The sequence below is a fragment of the Saccostrea echinata genome, unplaced genomic scaffold, assembly GCF_033153115.1.
Source record: "Saccostrea echinata isolate AGI-Se365-2 ecotype Australia unplaced genomic scaffold, CSIRO_AGI_Sech_v1 ptg000018l, whole genome shotgun sequence".
Taxonomy (NCBI): Eukaryota; Metazoa; Mollusca; class Bivalvia; order Ostreida; family Ostreidae; genus Saccostrea; species Saccostrea echinata.
In genome coordinates, this window is record NW_026889767.1 from 3752572 (window position 1) to 3776575 (window position 24004).

Genomic DNA, 24004 nt, shown 5'->3' on the forward strand with positions numbered 1-24004 from the left:
ATTTCTTCACTTAGGGCAGTTATGTTAGTTTAAGAGTTGTTGTAAAATGTGCTATATATATATATATATATATATATATATATATATATATATATATATATATATATATATATATATATATATATATATATATATATATTTATTTATTTATTTATTTATTTATTTATATTTTTTTATTTATTTTTTTTTTTATTTTTGCTGCTTTGATTTGTTTTGTTTTTTGTTTTGGCAGATACACATTGCCAAAATATTGATAAAATGTGCACCAGGAAGTTTTATTTACTTTCACTTTGACCTTTAATTCTACCGAACAAAGATTCAGATCTCAATTTTAAAGTTAAGAATGAAAGACTATTGAAATTTTTTTTCTTAATACCCAAATATTCAGTCGGTATTCTGAATGATTAAATATGAAATCAATACGTTTAATTCTCATCTTACTTACATAATTGGAGGATGTTTTGGTTTGTGTCGGTAATGGGGGTTAGTGATAAGCATTATTTGTTAGCTAACTTAAATGAAGAAGATAAATTACTTACAATTATAAAGAGGAAGTCATTATTATCATTTACTTTGAAAAAAAAATTAAACAATGAAAATTTACTACTACCTACATAAATGCTCAGATAAGATACATTCTAAATTCCATATTAGGTGACATTTTCTCCCATAATTTTTACATGGATTACATCAACGACAAAGCATTTTTCACATGAAAGGTTATCAAATTCTTTTCAACTATTTAGAATGTAAAAGTTGTATTTTCGATTCGTCTTTTTCAGTAAAATTTACATTTTCGTAAACATATCTGAAAATTGAAAGAATGGATTTTCCAAATTTTTAATGTATGCATACGTCAAAAGAATCGTTTTTTTTTACCCTTCACCTACACAAAATCATCACATTTGCAATAAGTTAACCATGACTTTTTCCCCCTTTGAAATTCAAAATGCATGGATGTATAGTTGTCCAGGAGGAGGAAAAAAAAGGATATAATTGAACTTATTAAGAAATGCCTTTGTTTATACATGTGTTTTTATTTGAATATTTTTGGAATAGAATTAATCATTTAAAAGCATAGTATTTTTTTAATAAGCAGTTACGTAGGGAAATCAGAATTTGTACTCATTACTGACCAATATACAGTCAACCTAATAAGTTAAAAAAAATGCTTGCTGAGTCAAGAGAAATTAGTCCATAGTTGGTTATTCTGTCAGTTTTGTAAATAACTAAGCAGTTTCACAAATTTAAATATGCATAATCTGCACAAATTCATTGAAATTTTATGAATGCATGAGGTGTTTAATTTTTTTCATAAGTTGTAAACCTTGCTATTAACCATGGAAAACATGTAAAAAAAAAAAAAACAAAACAAAAAAACAAAAAAAAAAACATAGTGTATCTTTTTTTTAAAAGGGCAACTTGTAAATCCCACATTCACCTTGGCAAATAGTAGTTCTGTTGGTTACAGAGGATACCCAAACAAGACAGTGGATGGAAACTTCAGTCAGAGTCACTATTTGCACTGCATGCATACATCTGGAATAGGTACCGAGGCCTGGCTTCGAATCAATTTACGAAAAATCTACAATATCAGTTCAGTCAAGTTTTGGTATAGAAATGACAGAAAATGTAAGTTGTGTTTATGGAACATTGTAACATTCTAAATTTGTATAAAGGGAAAAATATTATTTTTAACTATAAATCTAGATTTAAAATATTTCTAAAACATTTCATGCAATGAAGTTAGCTATTCGTTGTTGCAACATGGAAAACCATCACAATTAAATTGATTAACATTGTCTCTTATTCCATAAGTTTAACTTTCTCTATGTTGTAGAAACATTTTTTTATGTTTGTTAAAAACTGATTTTCTCATAAAGATTCTCAAATATTTTAAATTCATAGTTGTGAACGAAGATTAAAAAAATATTCAATATTGAAAGGTGTGAATGAAAAAAAAAACATTGAATAGGTGTAATCTAATCTATAGTTATCGAATTTGAAAATTCTCTCTCCCTTTCTCTCTCTCTCTCTCTCTCTCTCTCTCTCTCTCTCTCTCTCTCTCTCTGGAAACAAACTTTTTTTTTTATCTCAGAGCTCAACATCTGCATAAATGTGATAAAATATCATAAAACGAAATTCATTTTTTTTTTCTCCCGTCATAAGTCTCCCGTAGTTGGTAAGCTTTGTATAGTGTTGTTTGAAGAAGATACTCTAACCTGCATTGTGTTTTATGCTTGACGGTTTTTTAAATTAATGTCAGCACTATTACCAGTTATGTTGCATTAAATTGAGAGCATACATTATATTGATACTTTTATATGTTCTTATGATTATAAATTCATTTGATAATAGGCATTGATGCAGATCCTGAACAGAAAGATGGCATAAACAAAGCAGGAAAAGGACAATAACATCAAACATTTATAATTAGGAAATCTAAGAGTGACCAAAAAAGCTTATATATACTGAACCGCAAAAGAAACGTCGCATTACAAAAGCTTATTGATTATTACAATTTTTTAAACTTTTATATTTAACTTTCCATTGTATTCTTTGTTCAGTCGCTAGTTTTCCCGTAAATGCGTTTGATATTACGTCATAGCAATGGATTGTCCTTTAATGGTGTAGACTTTAGGAAAAAAATGAAAAAATATGTCAGAGTTTGGTCTTGCAAATGCAAGCAGTATTTGAGTCTCCAAAACTATTTATATGATCCTGCTATCAATTTCGGGATACAGCACATTTGTCCGGTTCATCCTGAACAAGCCATTAAACCGCCGAATGCTGGACAGACTCAATAGTTGGTGCTTATGCATTCAACTGGAATATTCCCTCTATTCAACGCTAAAGAAGATTTCAAAAAGAAAAACAAATGGTTCCAGGTCGATGCAATAGTGTAACAGCCGCTAGATAATTCGATCCGGTTCTTCGCCCATATGTGCCACATTACATGTGTTTCTTATAATTAGACCTATTGTGTTTTCAGCTTAAAATTAAAATTGCACAATAGATACGTCACAGTGGTTATTGGCTAAAGCTGTTAATATGTCGTCCAGAACGTAAGTCAGGACGATATACTGTTATCGCTAGACTAATTACTTTGTCCGAACATTTTCTCGGACATGACTTAGATAAACTGAATGAACCATTGAAGAAATGACGACGAACATCTTTAGATGTTCATTAAATATTTTGAATTTAAAATTGACCACCGTTGTCATGTGAAAAAAAATGCCAATATTTAGTTGGCTTGTAAAATCTTCGTAAAACTTCACAAATGCAATTACATTTAAGATTTTTAGATTGATTGATTGATTGTATGTTGTTTTACATCCCATTCTATATTTTTTCACTCATATAGAGACGTCACCATATACCGGTGACGGTCTTCAAATTTTCACCTTTACTCGGCACTCAGGGTCATTGAGAAGTGGGGGGTCTTTATCGTGCCAACGCCTGCCGTGACACGGGGTCTCGGTTTTTAAGGTCTCATTCAAAGGACCCGCAACTTTCACTTCAGGGCGCCAAACGCATGGCGAAGGAACAGTTGCTACCCATTTTTTATCGACTTTGGTCAGTCGCGGCCGAGATTCGAACTCACCTCCTGATCATGGAGCGAGGGCTCTTCAGACTGAGCTACGGTGAACGGTAAGATTTTTGGAAATGGTTTCCATTGTCGTGAAAACGATTAGACAAACTTTTTTCACACCAAGAACGAGTAAAAGGAAGTGCATAGGTACAAAACTGCCTTACATGCTCATTCTGTAGGATCATTGTGTTTGTCTATTATCGGATTTGTATTTATTACATTTAGTGATATCGAATAGGTGATATCACCTGTTTGAAACGGTGATATCACCAATTCAAATTAAAAAGGCAATATCATCTATTCGAATAGGTTATATTACTTATTCGAATAGACGATAACACCTATTGGCAATGAATTGGTGATATTACTCATTGGAATTGGCGATATCACTTATTTGAGTTAAATATATGATATCACCTACTGGATTAGATGAATCAACCCAACCGAATTGATGATATTACCTTCTTGTTTCGAATAGGTAATATCACCAATTTAAATTGTTGATATTACCTATTCGCATTTCTAATAAATGCTCCCTTCTTGAAGACGATCTAGCTTCAATGCAAAGTAAAGGATGAAAATCCAAAAGGCTTTCAAAGAGCAATTTTGCTTCCATAGCATGCGCAATGATTCAGAATTATTGCAATTGAATTCATTTCTTGCACAAACCTTGCATAAACATTTTTAAAATATAATAAAGTTTCTATGGACTTTTTGTACTTAATTTGAACCATGACCTCTACTTTTTCCGGCATCGCATTGATTAAATTAACTAGATTCGCTGTAAGAGCATTTTAACACAAAGAGGATGGGGGACATTGTTTTAAGTTACAATGTATATGTACAAAAAAGACCATAAAAACCCGGGTTTGCATATGAAAAACTAGATTTCTACTGATCCTAAGCGAATTCGGGCTGCCTTTTTCTCCTGTTTTATAGTACAAGACATTTAAAACACCATTTGTTTTCAATCCCTGTGAAGTTATATAAAGAACAAGTGCACTTATATCCCCCGGTAAAAAGAAGAGAAAAAAAAATAAGATTCAAATTAAGCATTATTTTTCATCTCACATCATCAATCTAAACTATAAAATTCAACAAATTGCAAAAAAGAGCAAAGCCATACAATGTAGTAGTAGTCAGCCGAAAATTGTGATTTTCTGCAGTAAATCGAGGACGGGCATCCATTTCAAAGTCTTTGTTTATTGTCAGTCTAACTTTGTACAAACTTGTGCCAAAGACAGAAGACGCATTATACATTTATAAATCTTTTGTGAAACGTGTACAACTTTAGGCTGGTACTTAAAATATTTAAAATGTATGAAAAGTTCAATGTTCTTTCCTTTAGCAAGCGAGAGCTATTTACCTGCGGGACCTTTGTTGAACCCACCTGTGGAATACCATTATTTCAAATAGATGTTGTCACGTGAGTTCTACCCGGTAAAAAGTATCCAAAAGTGCTTTCTGTAAACACAGGCACGTGACGGTACATATTGTCGTTTTGTACATATTGTCGTCGGCGACAATATGTACCTACCCTCACTGCACATATTGTCGTCCATCGGTACATATTGTCATCGGCTGAAAAGTAACAAATGTACCTATTGTCGCTGGCGACATTATTAGCCTCACCCTCACTGTACATATTGTCGCCCAACAGATATTGTTGCTTCAAGAATTCTTTTGTTGTTTTTTGGTAGTTTTGTGAATGTAATTGGGGTGTATATCACACTGACGTATCTCGTATGCTATTTCATGCAGCGTGATTGTAACGGTTCATTTTGTCGTCTTGTTCATATTGTCGCCGGCGACAATGTGTACCTACCCTCACTGTGCATATTGTCGTCCATCAGAACATCTCGCAGGACAATGCACGACAATGTTCCATATAAATATGGCCAGAGAAACTATAAACTTCAAAAATTGTCATATAAACTTAATGTTATCGTCGAAATATGGCTGAAATATTGGCAACTCGGTTTTAAACAACAAAATACAGTTAAAGTATATCGTTGAGGGAGTTAGCAAGATTCCAGTTCCCAAGGCCAGGACTATTTCCCGAGGCGAAGCAATGATATACTTTTAACTGTTTTATTATACCGATACAAACGTAAAATTTAGAGGATTCAGATATCGTGATTTCAAAGCAGGGATTAGCTCACTGAACTAACACACGGGGATTATTCCATTCACATATCATACCAATGTTAATGTAAAACTTAGAGGATTACGGATAACCGGAAATTACCTTTCGAAGGGGGGATTAACTCACTTGACTAACACACGGGGATTAGTCCATTCTTAATGATTTCTAGGGAAATAGTCACATCTAACGATCTAATGTTATATAGGGAAAAATCAGTAGAGGTATTATAATAATCAATCAATCAACAATCCATATAAATATTACTATATAATCATTGCTTTGTTTTGCTCTGTTGCATTGCCTTGATCTTTTTTTTGAGAGGATAATTATTAAAGAAATTTCCCTTATATTCCTATGTAAAAAAAAAAATGATCGCTTATTGTTGCCCGGTTTGATTTGAAGATGCTTGAATCTGCACTACTTGAGGAAACTTCCATATAAGTATCCCTATTCACGGGCCTACTGCTGTTCTGTGGTGGATCCAGAAATTTCGGACAAAAGAGGGGGTGGTTCAGAATTTTTTTTTTGACAAGCTAAAAATTTTTAAATGAAATTTTATCTGTGGACTAAATTGAGAGTATATACAAGTTAAACAGACATAATTTACCAAAGCAGACAAAACATTAAACCACGGGGCGAGGGGGGAGGGGGGGGGTGTGTGCGCCGGTCCTACATCTGTCTGGTTTTTGAGATTTTTAAAGATTTTCTGTATATATTTCTATGTAAGACTTTAATCACCCATTGTGATCCCATCCTATTCCCTGGGGTCATAATTTGAACAAAAATGATTTTGTCTTTGTTGTTATAATGACCATCTCGAGAATTTTTCATTTGTAGACGTTACCACTTGCCGGTGGAGGGCTGCAAATTTAGACCTATACTTGGCACTCATGGTCATTGAGCAGTGAGGGATTGTTTTTCGTGCCAGCTTCGCAAAATTGTTCGTACGCTATAAAACAAAGCTTTCACATAAGTATCATCTCTTCTGACCCAAAACAAAAATTGAAGGATTTTTTTTTTCTAAATATTCTTTAAAAAAAAAATGATCACCTATTGTAGCCACACCCTTCCCCCGAGGGACATGATCTGAATACATGAAAAACTGAATCTACTCCTCATAATGAAGCTTTCACATGAGTTTCATCATTTCTGACACAGTGGTGTTTGAGATTTTTAAAAGATGTCACTAAAATGTTCACTACTCCTTAACTTCTTCCCTTCATTCGAACAAACTTTATCCACTGATGCTTTGTGGCAAGTTTGGTTGAAATTAACCCAGTAGTTCTTGAGAAGAAGCTGAAATTGTGAAAAGCTTAAAGACAGAGGGACGGTCAGACAAAATGTGATCAGAAAAGTTCACTTGATCTTCCACTTCAGGTGATCTAAAAATGTGAACCTTAACACCAATTATATTGGCACATGATTGTATATAAGAAAAACGCAAAAAATAGTTTCCAAAAAAATCATTACTACTGAACAAAAAAACTTATACGTGTATTCAATCTCCAAGTATATTTTACGAGAAAAAGGAATAGGATGATTTGTCAGATATCTCAAGAATTACGGTATTTTGACATATCATAGTGATGTGCATCAATCCTGGACACAATTTTCTGCCCAAAAATTTTTCTCCCTACAGTATTGCTAGTAATGCTGTTTTCTCCCTCCGTGCGTGTGTGTGCGTGTGTGTGTGTGTGTTTGTAAATCTCTTTTTCCTTTCTCAAGTAAATACTAGTATTCGTCAAAACAATATACATGTATCGACGACAATATATGCCGACCTTGACTGTACATATTGTCGTCGACGACAGTATGTGCTGGTGCTTGACCGTACATTTTGTCGTCCATTATGCAGGAAGAAAATAAGGCTAGTCTCGGTACATATTGTCGTCGGCGACAATATATACCGATGGACGACAATATGTGCAGTGAGGGTAGGTACATATTGTCGCCGACGACAATATGTACAAAACGACAATATGCACCGTCACACAGGCACGTTTGTGACAGTACATATTGTCGTTTTGTCAAAATGTACAGTCAAGCACCAGCACATATTGTCGTCGACGACAATATGTACAAAACGACAATATGTACCGTCACACAGGCTCGTTTGTGACAGTACATATTGTCGTTTTGTACATATTGTCGTCGGTGACAATATGTACCTACCCTCACTGCACATATTGTCGTCCATCGGTACATATTGTCGCTGGCGACAATATGTACCGAGACTAGCCTTATTTTCTTCCTGCATAATGGACGACAAAATGTACGGTCAAGCACCAGCACATACTGTCGTCGGCGACAATATGTACAGTCAAGGTCGGCATATATTGTCGTCGATATATTGTTTTGACGAATATTTACTTGAGAAAGGAAAGATAGATTGACAAACAAACACACACGCCCGGATGGAGATAGACAGCATTACTCGCAATACTGTAGGGAGAAAAGTTTTGGTTAGAAAATTGTGTCCGGGATTGATGTACATTACTATGATTTGTCAAGATACCGTAATTCTTGAGATATCTGATAAATCAGCTTATTATTTTTCTTGTAATATATACGTGGAGGTTGAATACATTGTACTAGTTTTTTGTTCAGTAGTAATGAATTTTTGGAAATCATTGCGTTATTCTTATATATAATCATGTGCCGATATAATTGGTGTTGGGGTTGGCATTTTTAGATCACCTGAACTGAAAGTTTAAGTGAGCTTTTCTGATCACATTTCGTATGACGGTCCCTCTGTCTGTAAACTTGACACAAAGCATCCGTTGATAAAGGGGATTGAATTTTGTTCAAATGAAGGTCCATGCCCTCTTTCAAGGGAAGTAGTTAAGAATTAGTGAAAATTTAGTGTCCCCTTTTAAAATCTTCTCAAGAACCACTGTGTCAGAAAAGTTGATGCTTATGTGAAAGCTTCATAATGAAGTGTAGATTCAGTTTTATTCAGATCATGTCCCTCAATGTGATCAAAGTTTTTCATAGAATATTTAGAAAAAAATTCTTTCAATTTTTCTTTTTCAAGAAGTGCTTGGTCAGAAGAGATGATACTTATGTGAAAGCTTCGTTACATAGCGTGCGTTCAATTTTGAGGTGCTGGCACGAAAAAGGTCCCCCACTGCTCAATGACTCTGAGTGCCAGGTATAGGTCTAAATTTGCAACCCTCCAACGGCAAGTGGTGACGTCTACATACGAATGAAAAATTCTCGAGATAGACATTATAACAACAAACAAACAAACAAACAAACAAAACCAATTTTGTTCAAATCATGACCCGAGGGGTAGGATGGGGCCAAAATGGGTGATCAATGTTTTACATAGGAATTTATACAGAAAATCTTTAGAAATCTTCTCAAAAAAAAAAAAAAAAAAAAAAAAAAAAACAGAAAGATGTAGCACCGGCGCACCCCCCCCCCAACCCCCTTCCCGGTGGTTTAATTTTTTGTTCTGCTTTGGTAAATTAAGTATGTCTAACTTGAATATACTCTCAATTTAGTCCACAGGTAAAATTTTATAATTAAATAATTTACTTAACATATATAGTAACACACCTTTACATACAGATGACTTTAAATTTTTTTGCTTGTCTCTCTTGTTTAATAGTAAAAGCGATTATAAATAGAATTTTTTTTTAAACAGTTAACACAAGTCAAATCAGAATGAAAGCATTTCCACTCAGTGTACATTGATATCGATTAAAGTTGTCATTTGCTCATAAAAGACATTTAAAAGATTTAATGACAACAATAGATCATCGCTATATCTTCAATTTACCGCAGGTGAGTATATTGATCGACAGGCCTCTTGATTTATTAATTCCAATTTTTTATAGACCCTCCAAAAATATATCTCTTATACAATCTACTAAGGGTCATTATTCTATAGGGGTCCTTTTTCTTCAAATAGAATATTCAGTTTTTAATGGTGAAGCTCTATTTCTACAGGCAAAAGGGTCATTTTTCGATGCTGAATAATGACCGAAGTCATTTTTTGACGTCGAATAATGACCGGGAGTCATTTTTCGACAAATGACCCAGGTCATTATTCTACGGGGGTCATTATTCGTCTTTACACCAGCGTTGAGCTTTTGTGGAATTAACATTTATGGGATAATTCCATCCATTGCCAAAACATGCAACAATGGCTGAACTTGCCGTTTCAATTTAACGAGGGAGAGAGGGTGATTCCTTTGAGGTTTATCAACCTTCTCTCTACGTAACGAAGATGCTATGTTATCAATGCTAATGGAGTACATAGGTGTTATTGAGAGAACACTAGTTACGTAGTGGTTAGCAGATATGACTTGTCACATTAATGCAATTTGTAGTCAAATTGATGTTATGTTACTTTCTATACATTAATTTTTCCCAATTACAATATGATTTTATATTTTAATAGATAGATAGATAGATAGATAGATAGATAGATAGATAGATAGATAGATAGATAGATAGATCGGAGGGAGGGAGGGATGGATAGAGAGAGAGAGAGAGAGAGAGAGAGAGAGAGAGAGAGATTACAAAGTACACCTTCAAAATATACATATACGTTTAGGAACAATTATGATTAACTGTTGATTGTTTGGAGGATCGGAATAACTGAATATTCTGAATCCTCATAATGTGTTTACACTTGAGATGGTATTGTTCAAAAATATGTGTAGTCATATCATTAGATATTTTACATGTAATTACGAATACACATCAACCTAAAACAGTAATTAGTAATTTTCTTTATCACTGCAGACCCCGAATCACCTAACACAAGAAGGATACAAGGGTACAACATCCGTCTATCAAACACAACCCAAATTAAACATCAGGATGTCTGTTTTCAACACACTGGAAATGAAACTCTGCCACCAATTATCGAAAACAAATGTGAAGGGGTAGCACAGTACGTATGGATTTACACAAATAAATCGTTTCATGATGGAGTTTTCCTGGAAATCTGTGAAGTGCAGATATTTGGTAAGTAGTCTGTTTCATTAAAAAGGCATTTTCTATTTCTGATAACATTCACAGTTAAAGATTAGGGCTGGGATTCTTCAATGCTTGCTTGCATACCGTAAATCTGGAAATTTTTGCTGTAGATAATTTTTTAGCAAATTTGCACATGCATTGCATTCGCAAAAATATTTTTCTTAAAAATAAATCAATAACAAAAATTGTTCTTACCTAAAGATTACTTAAAGATTACATAGTTATTTATATTTTATGTACATGTGTGATTTGTGAAAATGTAATGAAAACTTTCAACACTTTGGATGATTTATCTTTTCTAATATTTTTAGCTGATTATTGAACGTTGGCGTAGTTTAATATTGTATGTTTATTCGTAATTTATTGTATGTACATGCGTAACTTACAAATACGAAAGCCTATCAGGATCAAACTAGGATAAAAAAAAATTTTATAAGGCGTTATAATACGGAAAAAAGGCGTAATAAGGCAAGTAAAGGCGTTATTACGTCTTCCAAAAGGCGTTATTACGCCTTTCCAAAAGGCGTTATTACACCTTTTTAAAAGGCATTAATACGCCTTTCAAAAAGGCGTTATTATGCCTTTTGAAAAGCCATTATTATGTCTTTGACAGGCCCGTTGGGGGGGTGGGGTTCCCATAAAATTGACATGCAAACAAAAAAACAAGAACCCCCCCCCCCCCCCGAAAAAAATAAACTGCCTAAACTTGAGGGGAAACTTTTTTTAATTTTTCTGTAAAACTTTTTTTAAATGCAATAACTTGTCCGAGGTTAACTATACTGCAACAAATTGTTAAGGGACCAAGCAATCAATAAATGATTTTTTATATTTAAACTATAGCAAGACTATTCTCCCAAAAAGTGGTGTGGGGGACCCCCCCCCCCCACTCACATTCGTACTTCCGGCCTGTTTGAAAAGGAGTTGTATCCAAAAATGGAAAGGCATTATTTTAAAATAGTAAATATATGAAAGATTGAACCAAAGCCATCTTTATTTATGGAATATTTAGATTATAGTTTTAATATTATAAATTATATTATAAATTATAGTATTTTCTATATTCCTGCACATATCGCAGACAGTTGTTTGCAATTTGAATGCATACCAAAAGAAGTCAACCCTCTACTTTTGAAAATCCAGGATATAGGCAAAACCAGCTTTGGGCTTTGCTAGCCACGTATTAAAAATTCATGTCAAATTTGAAATATTTATCTCTCCTCTTGGTAAAAAACAGGAAAGTATTTGCATAGGTATAATGAGCAATTTGCCTTCAACAAAATTTCTGAAATCCATACACCTTGGTAGAAGCGTCTGGCATCAGAGAAGGACTAAGTTGGTTTAACACTGAAAATATTTTACACATTTAAAAATCCTTTTTCCTAAAAATCTAATTATAATCAGCCCCCAGGGTGGGCTAAATAAGTCATGTATTGAAAAAAAGAGGCGTAATAACGCCTTTTAGAAAGGCGTGATAACGCCTTTTGGAAAGGCGTAATAACGCCTTTTGAAAAGGCGTAATAACGCCTTTTGGAAAGGCGTAATAACGCCTTTTAGAAAGGCGTAATAACGCCTTTTGGAAAGGCGTAATAACGCCTTTTGGAAATGCTTAATAACGCCTTTTAGAAAGGCGTAATAACGCCTTTTGGAAAGGAGTAATAACGTCTTTTGGAATGGCGTAATTACGCCTTTTTCAAAGGCCTAATAACGCCTTTTGGAAAGGCGTTATTACACCTTTTTCCGCGTTATAACGCCTTTTCAAAAGGCGTTATTACGCCTTTATTCGCGTTATAACGCCTTTTGAAAAGGCGTTATAACGCCTTTAAATTTTTTTTACCGTAGTTTGATCCTAATAGGCTTTCGTATACAAACGTTTAAGAAAATTTTAAGAGCTTTTTATAATTAAGTCCAAAGGACGATTCGCAAAAATTTTAACCGTAAAAATTTATCAACAGACTTTTGACACGATTTCGCAAAAATAAATCGACGTAAAAATTTCCAGATTTAGGGTATATAGATATTTGTTTATTTATTGAATGGGTAAAATCATTCAACGTATGCCGATTTCAGGCTCGATCGAAGCACATTACCTCATTGCTAGAATAAATACAGTTTACACCGTTAGAGCATTTTGGTGCAAGGAGTTTCGCAATTTGTTGGATTGTCATGTAGATATACTTGATAATCCATGGTTCTCCACAAGGGGTTTTAACATTGCAGCCCGCGATATTGTTTAATTTATGTGCACCATGGTTAAAAGGAGCTGCGCCATGGTCGAAATCTGCTGTCGCCATGATTAAATTTTTATTGAATTTCAGTATTGACAACTACTTTCTAGTGACTTTAGTAAATTGTGTTTATACTACGTGGCTTGCAACTCCCTCTTGAGAGAGAGACAGGTTGGCTAAACATCGGCAAATTGTCATGAAGCCTAATGATTGAGAGTCAATCACCCAATGATCAATATGAATAGAAGAATTTTAGTTTAATATTTTTTTCGACAAATACACGTAAATCTGGGAAATTCTCCATGTTTGCTACATGTTAGTAATGAAAGATTTACAAGAAAAAGTTCAGTGCATTAACATCAACTATGTCTCGTAATCAACAAGCATCCAAACCAAATTTCTATGGCCACAGAGATTTTATCAATTTAACCCTTTTTATCTACCCTTTTTTGTTTTCCTTTGTTTTTCTACGTAGGTCGATCTGACACAAAGTCAAAATTTAAGAGTTACCTTTTGTTTGTAAGAAAAGTCGCGTGGTGCTACATAAATAAGCACTTTCGAGTCCACACAGAGCACAATGAAAAGATTGTACAAGCAAAAGAAATTAAAATATACAACTATACCAGATTTATGCCTCTGTTTATACTCAGTTCGAATACGTTTACTATCAGTAAGTTTTCATAGATAATGTTGTGAATAGTTTTGGCAATGTTAAGATGTCGGAGTCCGCCTATTTGTCTTTTTGGGTGTCCGTTTTTTTTCCCTGAAATGCTATTCCTTCATCAGCTTTGGTCAAATAACAATGTATTTTCCCATAAAATGGAACATTAATCACGTTTACCATACATCTAATTACATTTGTCGAACAATGTTGCCATGGTTACAATTTTTTTAAACAAAATCGGTGAAAATCTTTGTAAATGTCCATTCTCTATACTTTTGGTCCGATTTTAATAAACTTGGTACATTTTGTAGACGAAACTAAGCTATAAAATTCTGTACAGTGAATTTTTTCAATATCGACTCCCAGTGTTGCCATGGTAAATTAAAAAAAATGTTTGTGAAGTAAATCATTGATTAACTGAGGTCTAGGAGCTCGAACATGCATTTATGCTTTGGATTGCATTTTGCTCTGGCGCACTATGATCACGGTGCTTGTGTTAAAAATGAAAATGGATTTTTTTTCATATACATGCATCATATAAGTTCATATTCTGCTATTATTCACTGCCCTGTATATAAATCAAGGAAGAAATAAAAAAAACAGCAAATGATTAACTACATTAAACTTCATAAAAAACTTCTAAGTAAATAGATACACAAGCACAAGGGACAAGTTGCTTCTATTCGAGCCCCTAACCCTGGTACCTGTGATATTTTATGACATAATGCCAGAATTATGGCTTTACTTATTATTTGTCATACTATACCAAACAATTGAACATCTTTGGCTCTATGAATCGCCCGCTGATCAACTATGTGTTTATAAACATAGAAAGCAATGTTACCTACTCTCTTCGCCACTCGTTGTAGCAGAAATGACACAGCCTCTCGGCGTCTAGCTCCTTAAATTATTCAAATGGAAGAGTCTACTAGAGAAGGATGTCAGTTTATCAGGTCACCTGAGTCACTCAGGTGACCTATTGCTATCCGTTTTTGTCTGTCGTCGTGCGTCGTCCGTCGTACGTTAACTTTTGAACACATTTCCAGCTTCTTCTCTAAAACCGCTCAACCAATTTCAACCAAATTTGGCATATTGCATCTATCGGTGAAGGGGAACAAAAATTCTGAATTTCATGGTCCCTGCCCCCCTGGGGCCTGAGGGTGAGGCTAAAACCACCAAAATTAATGCAATCTTTAAAAATCTTCTTCTTTAATCCTGGACATCTAGCAGTCAAAATGTTGGCATAATTGTAATAAGCATTGAGCCCTCTACCAAAATTGTGAAATTCTTGGCCCCAGGGTCAGGGGTTCTGATGCAAGGGTGGGGCTATATAGATCACATAGTGAAAGTGCATTATTTCTTTGAAAATCTTCTTCTCTGCTCCTGGGTATTAAATAAACTAACTAAGTACATAGTTATGAAGAGCAAGAATGCCTCTTCCAAAATTGTGAATTTCATGGCCCAAGGGTCACTGGTTCTGGTGTTAGGGCGGGGCTCTATTGATTATATAGTGAAAATGCATTAATTCTTTGAAAATCTTCTTCTCTGTTCCTGGGTATTAAAAAAACAAACCAAGTATAAAGTTATGATGAGCAAGAGTGCCTCTTCCAAAATTGTGAATTTCATGGCCCCAGGGTCAGGGGTTCTGGTGTAAGGGGGGGGGGGTGGGGGGTGGCTCTTTTGGCTATATAGTGAAAATGCATTAATTCTTTGAAAATCATCTTCTCTGAGCCTTGGTATTTAATATAGTAACTAAGTACATAGTTATGATGAGCAAGAGAGCCTTTTCAAAATTGTGAATTTCATGGCCCCAGGGTCAGGGGTTCTGGTGTAAGGGGGGGGGGGGGGCTCTTTTGACTATATAGTGAAAATGCATTGATTCTTTGATAATCTTCTTCTCTACTCCTGGGTATTAAATAAACTCACTAAGAACATAGATATGATGAGCATGGCTGCCTTTTCAGAAATTGTGAATTTCATGGCCCCTGGGTCAGGGGTTCAGGTGTGTGTGTGGGGGGGGGGGGGGGGTTCTTGATTATTTGCATTAATTCTTTGAAAATCTTCTTCTCTACTCCTGGGTATTAAATAAACTAACTAAGTGCATAGTTATGATGAGCATGGTTACCTCTTCCAAAATTGTGAATTTCATTGCCCCTGGGTCAGGGGTTCTGGTGTCAGGGTGGGGCTCAATTGATATATGTAGTGAAAATGCATTATTTCTTTGAAAATCTTCTCTCTCCTGGATATTAAATAAACTAAGTACATAGTGAAGATGAGCATGGCTGCCTCCTCAGAAATTGTGAATTTTGTGGCCCCTGGATGAAGGGTTCTGGTGTTAGGTCGGGGCTCTGTTGATATATAAGGAAAATGCTTAAATTCTTTCGAAATCTTCTCTGCTCCTTGGTATTGTTCAAACAAAGGAAGTGCATGGTTATGATAAGGAAGAATGCCTCTTCCAAAATTGTGCAATTCATGGCCCCTGGGTCAGGGGTTCTTTTGAAGGGGGGGGGGTGGGCTCTATTGATTTTATAGTGAAAATGCATAATTTCTTTCAAAATATTATTTCTACTACTGGTAATAAAGCAAAGAAACAAGTGTATAGTTATGATGAGCAAAGTGCTTCTTCCAGAATTATTAGTTCATGGCCCCTGGATAAGATTTTCTGGTGTAAAGGGGGAGGGGGGCTTTATTTATTTAATAACATAGTGAACATGCATTTCTTTGAAAATCTTGTATTCTTCTGGGCATATTCGAGGCAAACAGAGTAAAAGTTTTCATATGCAAGGGTATTTTTACCAGAATTTTGAACACCTGGATTATTTAGTCAAGTATTCTGGTCCTGGCCAGGGTTCTATGAACTTGTATTCTGCTGAGCAAAGTTATTCCCCTTTGCCATTCACCTTTGATAATTAATCACTGTAAATAATGTATTTGAAAGGTTAATAGAATAAGAGAATTATGCAAGAATATTAATTGTATAATACAAAAAGTACTTTCATAGTTTTAATGATCAGGCAGACTTGGAAATAATAAATGAATAAAAGTAAGGCAAAAATAACTTACCTTTTTTAATGTTCTTCAAAGGCCAAGAGAGACCAATGTGAGAAGTAATAATACGGGGTTAAAAATAGACATTTTGTTAATAGTCTGCAAGGTAATAGTGATAAATGGGGGACAGATAGATTCTATACCAATTATTTTGTTGATGCTTATCATACTATTGTTCTTGCTTTTGGGCAACAAAGCTTCATTTATCAGTGTATGGATCCTCTAAATTGTTGTATTGTACTCAGGTGACCGTTAAGGCCCTAGGGCCTCTTGTTTCATTATAATATTCTTTTTATACTAAAGCCTTTCAAAAAAAAAATTATATATCACATGAAATTAACATTTCCTTTATTTATTTTTTGGTTTACTTTTTTTATTTGAACATCCATTTAAATTGCCCGTCATAGAATCGAATTAATTACCTCTATATTTTGGGTAGAAAACATGATTTTACAGACTTCGATTAGAATTGTATCGTAAAAAGATCGTCGTATTTCGCTTCACTTCTGGGAAATCATTCTGTAACGATATTGCTAGCGTATCCTGTCGAAGATAAAACTTAACTTCAGTAAACACTAAACAGTCACTGCGGCATTACACGAATAATTTTCTTATCCTTCTTTGAAATAACAGGTTGTTCCTACCAGGAGAATGGTGGAAAATGTGTCCCTTGTGACCAGTGTAAGAATGATTGCAAAGAAAACGGGGAGTGTGATGAACACGGTTGTAAGATGGATGGTTATCTTCCTCCATATTGTAAAAGTAAGTTATCACACATGTAAGGAATCTTAGATCTGTATTTGATATGAGAGAAATGTGTTATCAGATTAAATTTTGTTAAACTTTCCAATATTTCACAGAACTTGGAATCCATGTCTAAGAAGAAAGAAATAATTATCAAACAAAAAAGTTGTTTGTACATGTGATTTTATCATCATGCTCTCATCAATCGCATAACATTCTATTACAATGATTTCCGCCTGGTAAAATTAGTCCATAGGATGATAACCTTCGTCCTTCCATCGCAATTAATTCATTCCTATATTTTGAAATCTAATGAAAATTATATATGCTGTCGTTGAAGAAATGATTTTTTAAACTTCGGACCATATTACAATAAATCATGAAATAGGTGTTTTCCCCAATATCAAAATGGTATCAGTGGTTGTTTTAGTTAATCGTTTGATTTGAAATATATGATTTTCGTTTAGTTATAACTGACAAGCCATAATAAAGGTATTTCATATCTATAGATGCAAAATCATCGTTCACTAAAGAGGACTTACGCAATGTTTAGGAGAAAGAAATCTCAAGAAAACCAGGATATTTATCTTTGGGGAACTTCGAACATCGATGTTTAAGAATTTATTGATGTTCCATAGCATTGAAAAACTTTTTTGCGGGTAAACTATACATCTCTTTGGATTTGAAATATTTCAGAATGCAAACGTAGACGCTTTGGTAAGGATTGTAATTCTACCTGTGGACATTGTGCCAATAATATACCGTGTGATGACGTGACTGGTTCCTGTCCTGATGGAAATTGTTCACCTGGATGGAAACACACAACAGACAGGAAATGTGATCAAAGTATGCAAACTTAAACTGTTCGCCAGAAATGTGTTGAGTATAGCTATATGTTTATTATTTTTATAATGAAAAAACTTCTTTTTTTTTTCATTGATTGATTGTTTGTTGTTTAACGTCTCGTTCGTAATCTTTTTATTTATATAAAGTTGTCACCATATACCGGTGAAGGGCTTCAAATTTAGACCTTTACTCGGCACTCAGGGCCATTGAGCAGTGAGGGATCTTTATCGTGTCAACGCCTAACGCGACACAGAGCCTCGGTTTTTAAGGTTTCATCAGATGGACCCACAACTTCCAAACACTTAGCAGTGTGACATAGTAGAGAAAAAATAAAATGCGTATGTCCACGAATATATGATAAAAATTACAAATCGGTATCTATTAAGTTTATAATAAAACTAGGTTAATCAGTCATTCTACAAAAACATGACCAATTAAGAATTTTTTATGTCGCTCAAAAATTTACCGTTGTAATATCTTAACTATAAATTTAAAAATCGATTTTAACTCTAAGACTTAACATACACACATGGTTTTTTAAATATTCACCGATATATATGCATTTAAAATTTTGTCATGAACATAATGTAATGTTGAAAAACGTATTCCACTGCAAATCTTAATGTCGCTTCATTTATTTATAAATTTCAAGATGAAATTTTCAGCCGTAAAATCGTTCCAAATAGATTGCAATGAATGTTAAAAAATGCCTTTTATCCTATATAAAAAGAAATCAATCCACTTCTCGCAAAGAAATGCATAGATCTCCTTTCATGCGAAATTATAAGCATGTCGCTAAAAATCGATTAACTTCCGTAACGATTTTATTTTAAATTTCACGCATAGAATGCAGATTTCAAAAAGAACTGAAACTTATTCTGAAAGTGACCACGGAACCTTATATCATCGATTCTAGTTGCGAGTCAGCTGTTTTAGACGATTACATTTTCGACATAACAAAATGAATTAGACAAAAACAATTGTCTCTCTTAACAATTTAACTTCCCTAACGGTAATTCAGGAAAGTTTTTACATTAAAGGTATGAATTTGTTGTATAATTTTGGGAGCTGAATGCTTTATACTTGTGTTTAATATCCCAAAACAAACTTTGATATTAACTATTGAAGAGAATTTTAACTTTTTTTGCTGTGAATTAACTTCCGTAACGATTAACTTCCGTAACGATATTTTTCCCGAAAATTTAATTTAAATTCGGATTCATGCGAGACTTCATGAATCATACTTTAGCGTTCTTTACTGAGCATCAGAAACGAAAAATTGGTCAAACTCAGCTTTATTTAAAAAAAAAAAATAAGGCTTGATCAAGCATTAACTTCCGTAATATTACATTAAAATCAATGGTATCCTGAAATTGTTGTAAAAATTTAACGATACCAGATTCGTGGACAATTCTTTGTTTTCTAGTTCACTGATATGTCCTTTAGAGAATTATGATGTTCCATTTTGCTATTTGAAACAATTATTTTTTCCATGTTTTTTACTCTGAATTGGTCCATTTATCGTAGAATGACTGTAATGCCAGATTGTGCTTTGCGGTTTGCATGTTATCTATTTACACCTATAACTTCAGTAAAATAGTGCGTATTGTTCTAAGTTTTATACATTTACTAAATTATAGTCTATTTCAAGAAATGTAAACATTTGGCAGTGTGTCATTTTTAAGAAAATAATAGCATTTGTCTACTATCTTTTTTATCTACTAACTTTAAGTTAAAGAGCAAGAGCCACGAACCATCAAAAATGGCCCTGTCTCAAAAAGTAACGGGGTTTTGTCATTTGATAGTGTAGACTTTTAGCTTTTCTTTGCCGTTTTTTTTTTCTTGATATCGATTATATTTTTTGAAAAAGAGAGTTTGAAGTATGACGGTGTTTTAAAAGAAAATGCTAGTAGAACGTCATTTTTGAAACGTAACGTCGTAGGGCGGAAAAATTACCTTGAGCGATTTTACATTTGTGACTTTGAATTAAAACTAGTATCAACTGGGATGGACATTTTTGTTACTGTAATGGACAATCTGTATATTTTATTTTGAATTCCAATTTCGTCCGTAAGTTTCGATATCTGTGCATTCCAATTTTATCAGAATGATACGTTTATCAAATGTTGAGAAATGCACGAGCGCCATATTTAGATCAATGAGTGCAGTAGTTTGTTGTGTTCTAGCTGAAAGTACCAGACATACATCACGGTAATTATATATTAATTATTTATTACATACTGTCTGCTATATGCATTTACTTGTTACATTGAATTTGAGTAGGAATTTGTCATATTACCACTGTTTACAAAGTTTAATATAAGGAGCACTTTTTGTGTCATGATTTATATTGATAAAAGGTTACATTATATGTATATTCTGTATTGAGTACAAGTATTTATTATATTTACATTTCATTTGTAGTCAATCTATGTCAGAAACAGGGACTTTGTCATACTATGTCAGAGACAAGGACTTTGTTATACAATGCCAGAATGTGTCCATGTTAATAAAGACATTGAATTGAACCTGTGTCGTTGGTACAAGAGAACACTACAGTTACTAATAAAGCTCATCATTAATTTAAGACAATTAAGAGCAGTTGGAAATTGATTTCACATCTCAGTCTTGATGGCAACTGCGTGTTTAACTGATTGAATTTTATAGATACATGTACAGTAAAAATAATCTGTGTGACTGTCTCGGAAAATTTTCACTCTACCTGGTCCCTATGCTATTATAATTGTTAAGAAGGAACATTGTATTTCTATCCCTTGAACACATTTTTGTGCGATGCATCGCTCCTAGTTACATGTAAGTATTGAGTATCGAACATCAATAAAAAACATACGACTTGCTTCAAATGACGATAGCCTGTCCAACTTTGTTTTCCGGACTTTTTCCTATTCGCCTGCAAATATTAAGCGTATCTTTGGAATGCGCGTCCAGGCACGAAGTTTGTTTTTCAAAGTGGGGAAGGGGGCAATCAGAAAAAAAAAATAACAAGATACCTGAAATGATCTTAAAACGAATGTTTCTAAACTGAAGAGCCACAATGTTATTCAATGACTGAATAGAAGTAATTGCAAAAAAAAATATTTGTTGAAATGGAAATAGACTTTTAATCCGAAATTCTTGGATCCTGACCTTGTGAGCATTTTAACATATAAAAGATCTAAATGATTTGGAAAAAACGGGGGAAGTAAAAAAGTTGGAAGGTATTGTTTCTAATCTCCATTTACAGTAATTAAGTATAAAATACAACATTTACATTGGAGTGCAAAAGTTTTCGGATGAATTGAGTTTCAAATATGAATACTTACAAAATTAATATATCAGTTCAATATTTCAAAAATTGACATCTTTGAAAATTTGCTATAAAAGATGTACATTTTGTTATTTTTAACTTCTAAGGATTGCAAAAAACTTCGCTATATCTGTAAATTCGGTATATCCGTGTTCGTACTAAATGACTTTTACTGTATTCATTTGTAACAATAATTTGAACGTCGTTTACGAGACAGAAACATAGAAAATTATAGATTGATTGAAAAGGGATGTCGCAACTTATCAGAATGGTTTATTTAGTGAACAGAACTCATTAAAACATTGTCGCCCTAAATGTGAGTTTCTTTGGAGTAATATGGAATACATTTCAAAAAAATTATTCTTAAGAAAGATAAATCTATTAAAAAATCACTAATTTAAGGCTAAAGCAGAAAATAATCAGCCCTGTTCATTATTATATATTTATCGTATTTGCTAGACCCCCCCCCCTTCTCTTGCAAATATTTCTCTCCCAAATATCTTTACTGCAAGGAATTAGTAAAGATAGAAATCTGCGAAAATAATATGATTATTTTCCATATAAATGTTCAAAATGCTTAAACATGAGCAAATATTCGTTTTTAGCATACGTAACTATAAAGTGTAAAATCCCCAATTTCGATATCATTGCACATAATGCTTTTTGTGGTTATAAAAAAAGTAGAGCTGCGTTTATATTGCTGATATGTGGGTCACATTCATAAGTGAAACACATGTATAGGTGTTCATTTATCCTTGTCTTTTTGTCCTACAATCAGCGCGAGATTGATTTTAGTCAACAAAAACTTGCTTAAAAAGGTCTTACCCGCAGAAACAATGAGAGCTGTCCCTACATTTTCTTTTCAGTTTTCTTTTTGAAATATTTTTTTCGTACACAGTGGTGGTGACGCACCAGGCACCCACCCCCCTTCTCACTGAGGAAAAAATGAGAGGAGTAAGAAAGTCTTCAGCAATTTTCAACATCTAGATTGATTTCTATTAATAAACAAGAAAGAAAGTTAATTCAAGACAACTTATGGGATTAAACTTTAAATAATTACATTAATTGCAAGTTTTGCTGTCATTAGTTTATGACACCTTCCTTTTTTTCAACCTCAACTGAAAGTCTTGAATCTACCCCTAATAAGTCCTTTCTACATATCATAATACTAATAATTAATTAATACTAAGGAAAGAGGTAAAAGCGTACAATACCAGAATAAGCTGACAATAGATTAAAAATATTATTATTACATGTATTATCAAAAACAAAACATTACATCGTTGGCTTTAAAATAACCAGCTATAAACAACTTACGCTCATATGTTTCAAAGAACATGTTTTGATTTTTAAACACATTTTAAGGAATCTCTCTCTCTCTCTCTCTCTCTCTCTCTCTCTGAGTTTTCATGGTGCTGAATTCTTAGATAAAACAAACCCTACACTTACAGTCACAATAAAGAAATGGTCACCGTGGCAGATAAAAAAAAATCTTAAGAGTAATTGATATATAGTGTACTTTATTTTATTTATTTATTCTTATTCTTTATTTTGTCTAAATAGATTTAAAACCACTACCCTTCCACTAACTGACGATCAGAAGCATAAATTACTTAAATTGTGACAGTAACTTTGAAATATTTGGAGAACAGTAAAAACATTTTATACTGGATTTCATAAACATTTTATACTGGATTTCTAAGGCATACTCTGATATTTTTTATGCATTTTGCTCACTGGGGTGTAATTGGATTATGTTTCACAAATGATGACAAAATCAGTTATGTGTTATATGTACACATGCATCATCAATATCCTCACTTCGAATTTATTGAATGTAGACATATTGAAAAATATATGTATATATGCTTTTGAAGTAGGATGGAAATTTACCCTTTTGTGTACATGCAAAAGAATCATCTCAGAGGTTTTTTTTTAAATACAGTTATTATATCGATGGCTTATGTATGCTGGTACAAAATGATATATACTTATAGTATGTATTTACCCATATCGGGTTTCGTCAAAACAAATGCACTTGATGAACCCGCGCCCGTGACCTAGATTCTGTTTAGCCGAAATGTAGATGATTATCGAAATGCGTTTTTTTTTTAATTTCTTTTCTTTTTTTTTCAATTTTCACTTTGCACAGCAAGCCACGTTTTTATTATTTCGTTTGTTTTATAAAGGTCTAGCGTGATATCTTTGCTACATCCTCTATTAATTTGTTTACAATTTGAGTCATGTCTACTAACACGCACAATAGTATTAAAATTGTCTCAAGAATATAAAAAATAGATAAATAAAAAGAAACATATCAATAAAAAATGCTTAAATGTAAAATTGAAGGTCTAATAACAGCTTTAATAAAGCAGGCATGGGGGTATTGTGCTAAGAGCATGTCTATGAGAAAACCATGCAAATGGAGAAATAGGCT

The 24004-nt window shown here is 33.5% G+C and overlaps 1 protein-coding gene across 1 annotated transcript in view; it reads left to right on the plus strand.

Moving 5' to 3' along the window:
* The window catches only part of LOC133189382 (uncharacterized), a 433972-nt gene that overhangs the window by 82284 nt on the left and 327684 nt on the right, over positions 1–24004 (plus strand). Inside the window, exons 6-9 of the mRNA XM_061324761.1 lie at positions 1417–1632; positions 10497–10721; positions 17304–17432; positions 18111–18260. Coding sequence (XP_061180745.1) covers positions 1417–1632; positions 10497–10721; positions 17304–17432; positions 18111–18260 — 720 coding nt within the window. The remainder of the gene's footprint in view (positions 1–1416; positions 1633–10496; positions 10722–17303; positions 17433–18110; positions 18261–24004) is intronic.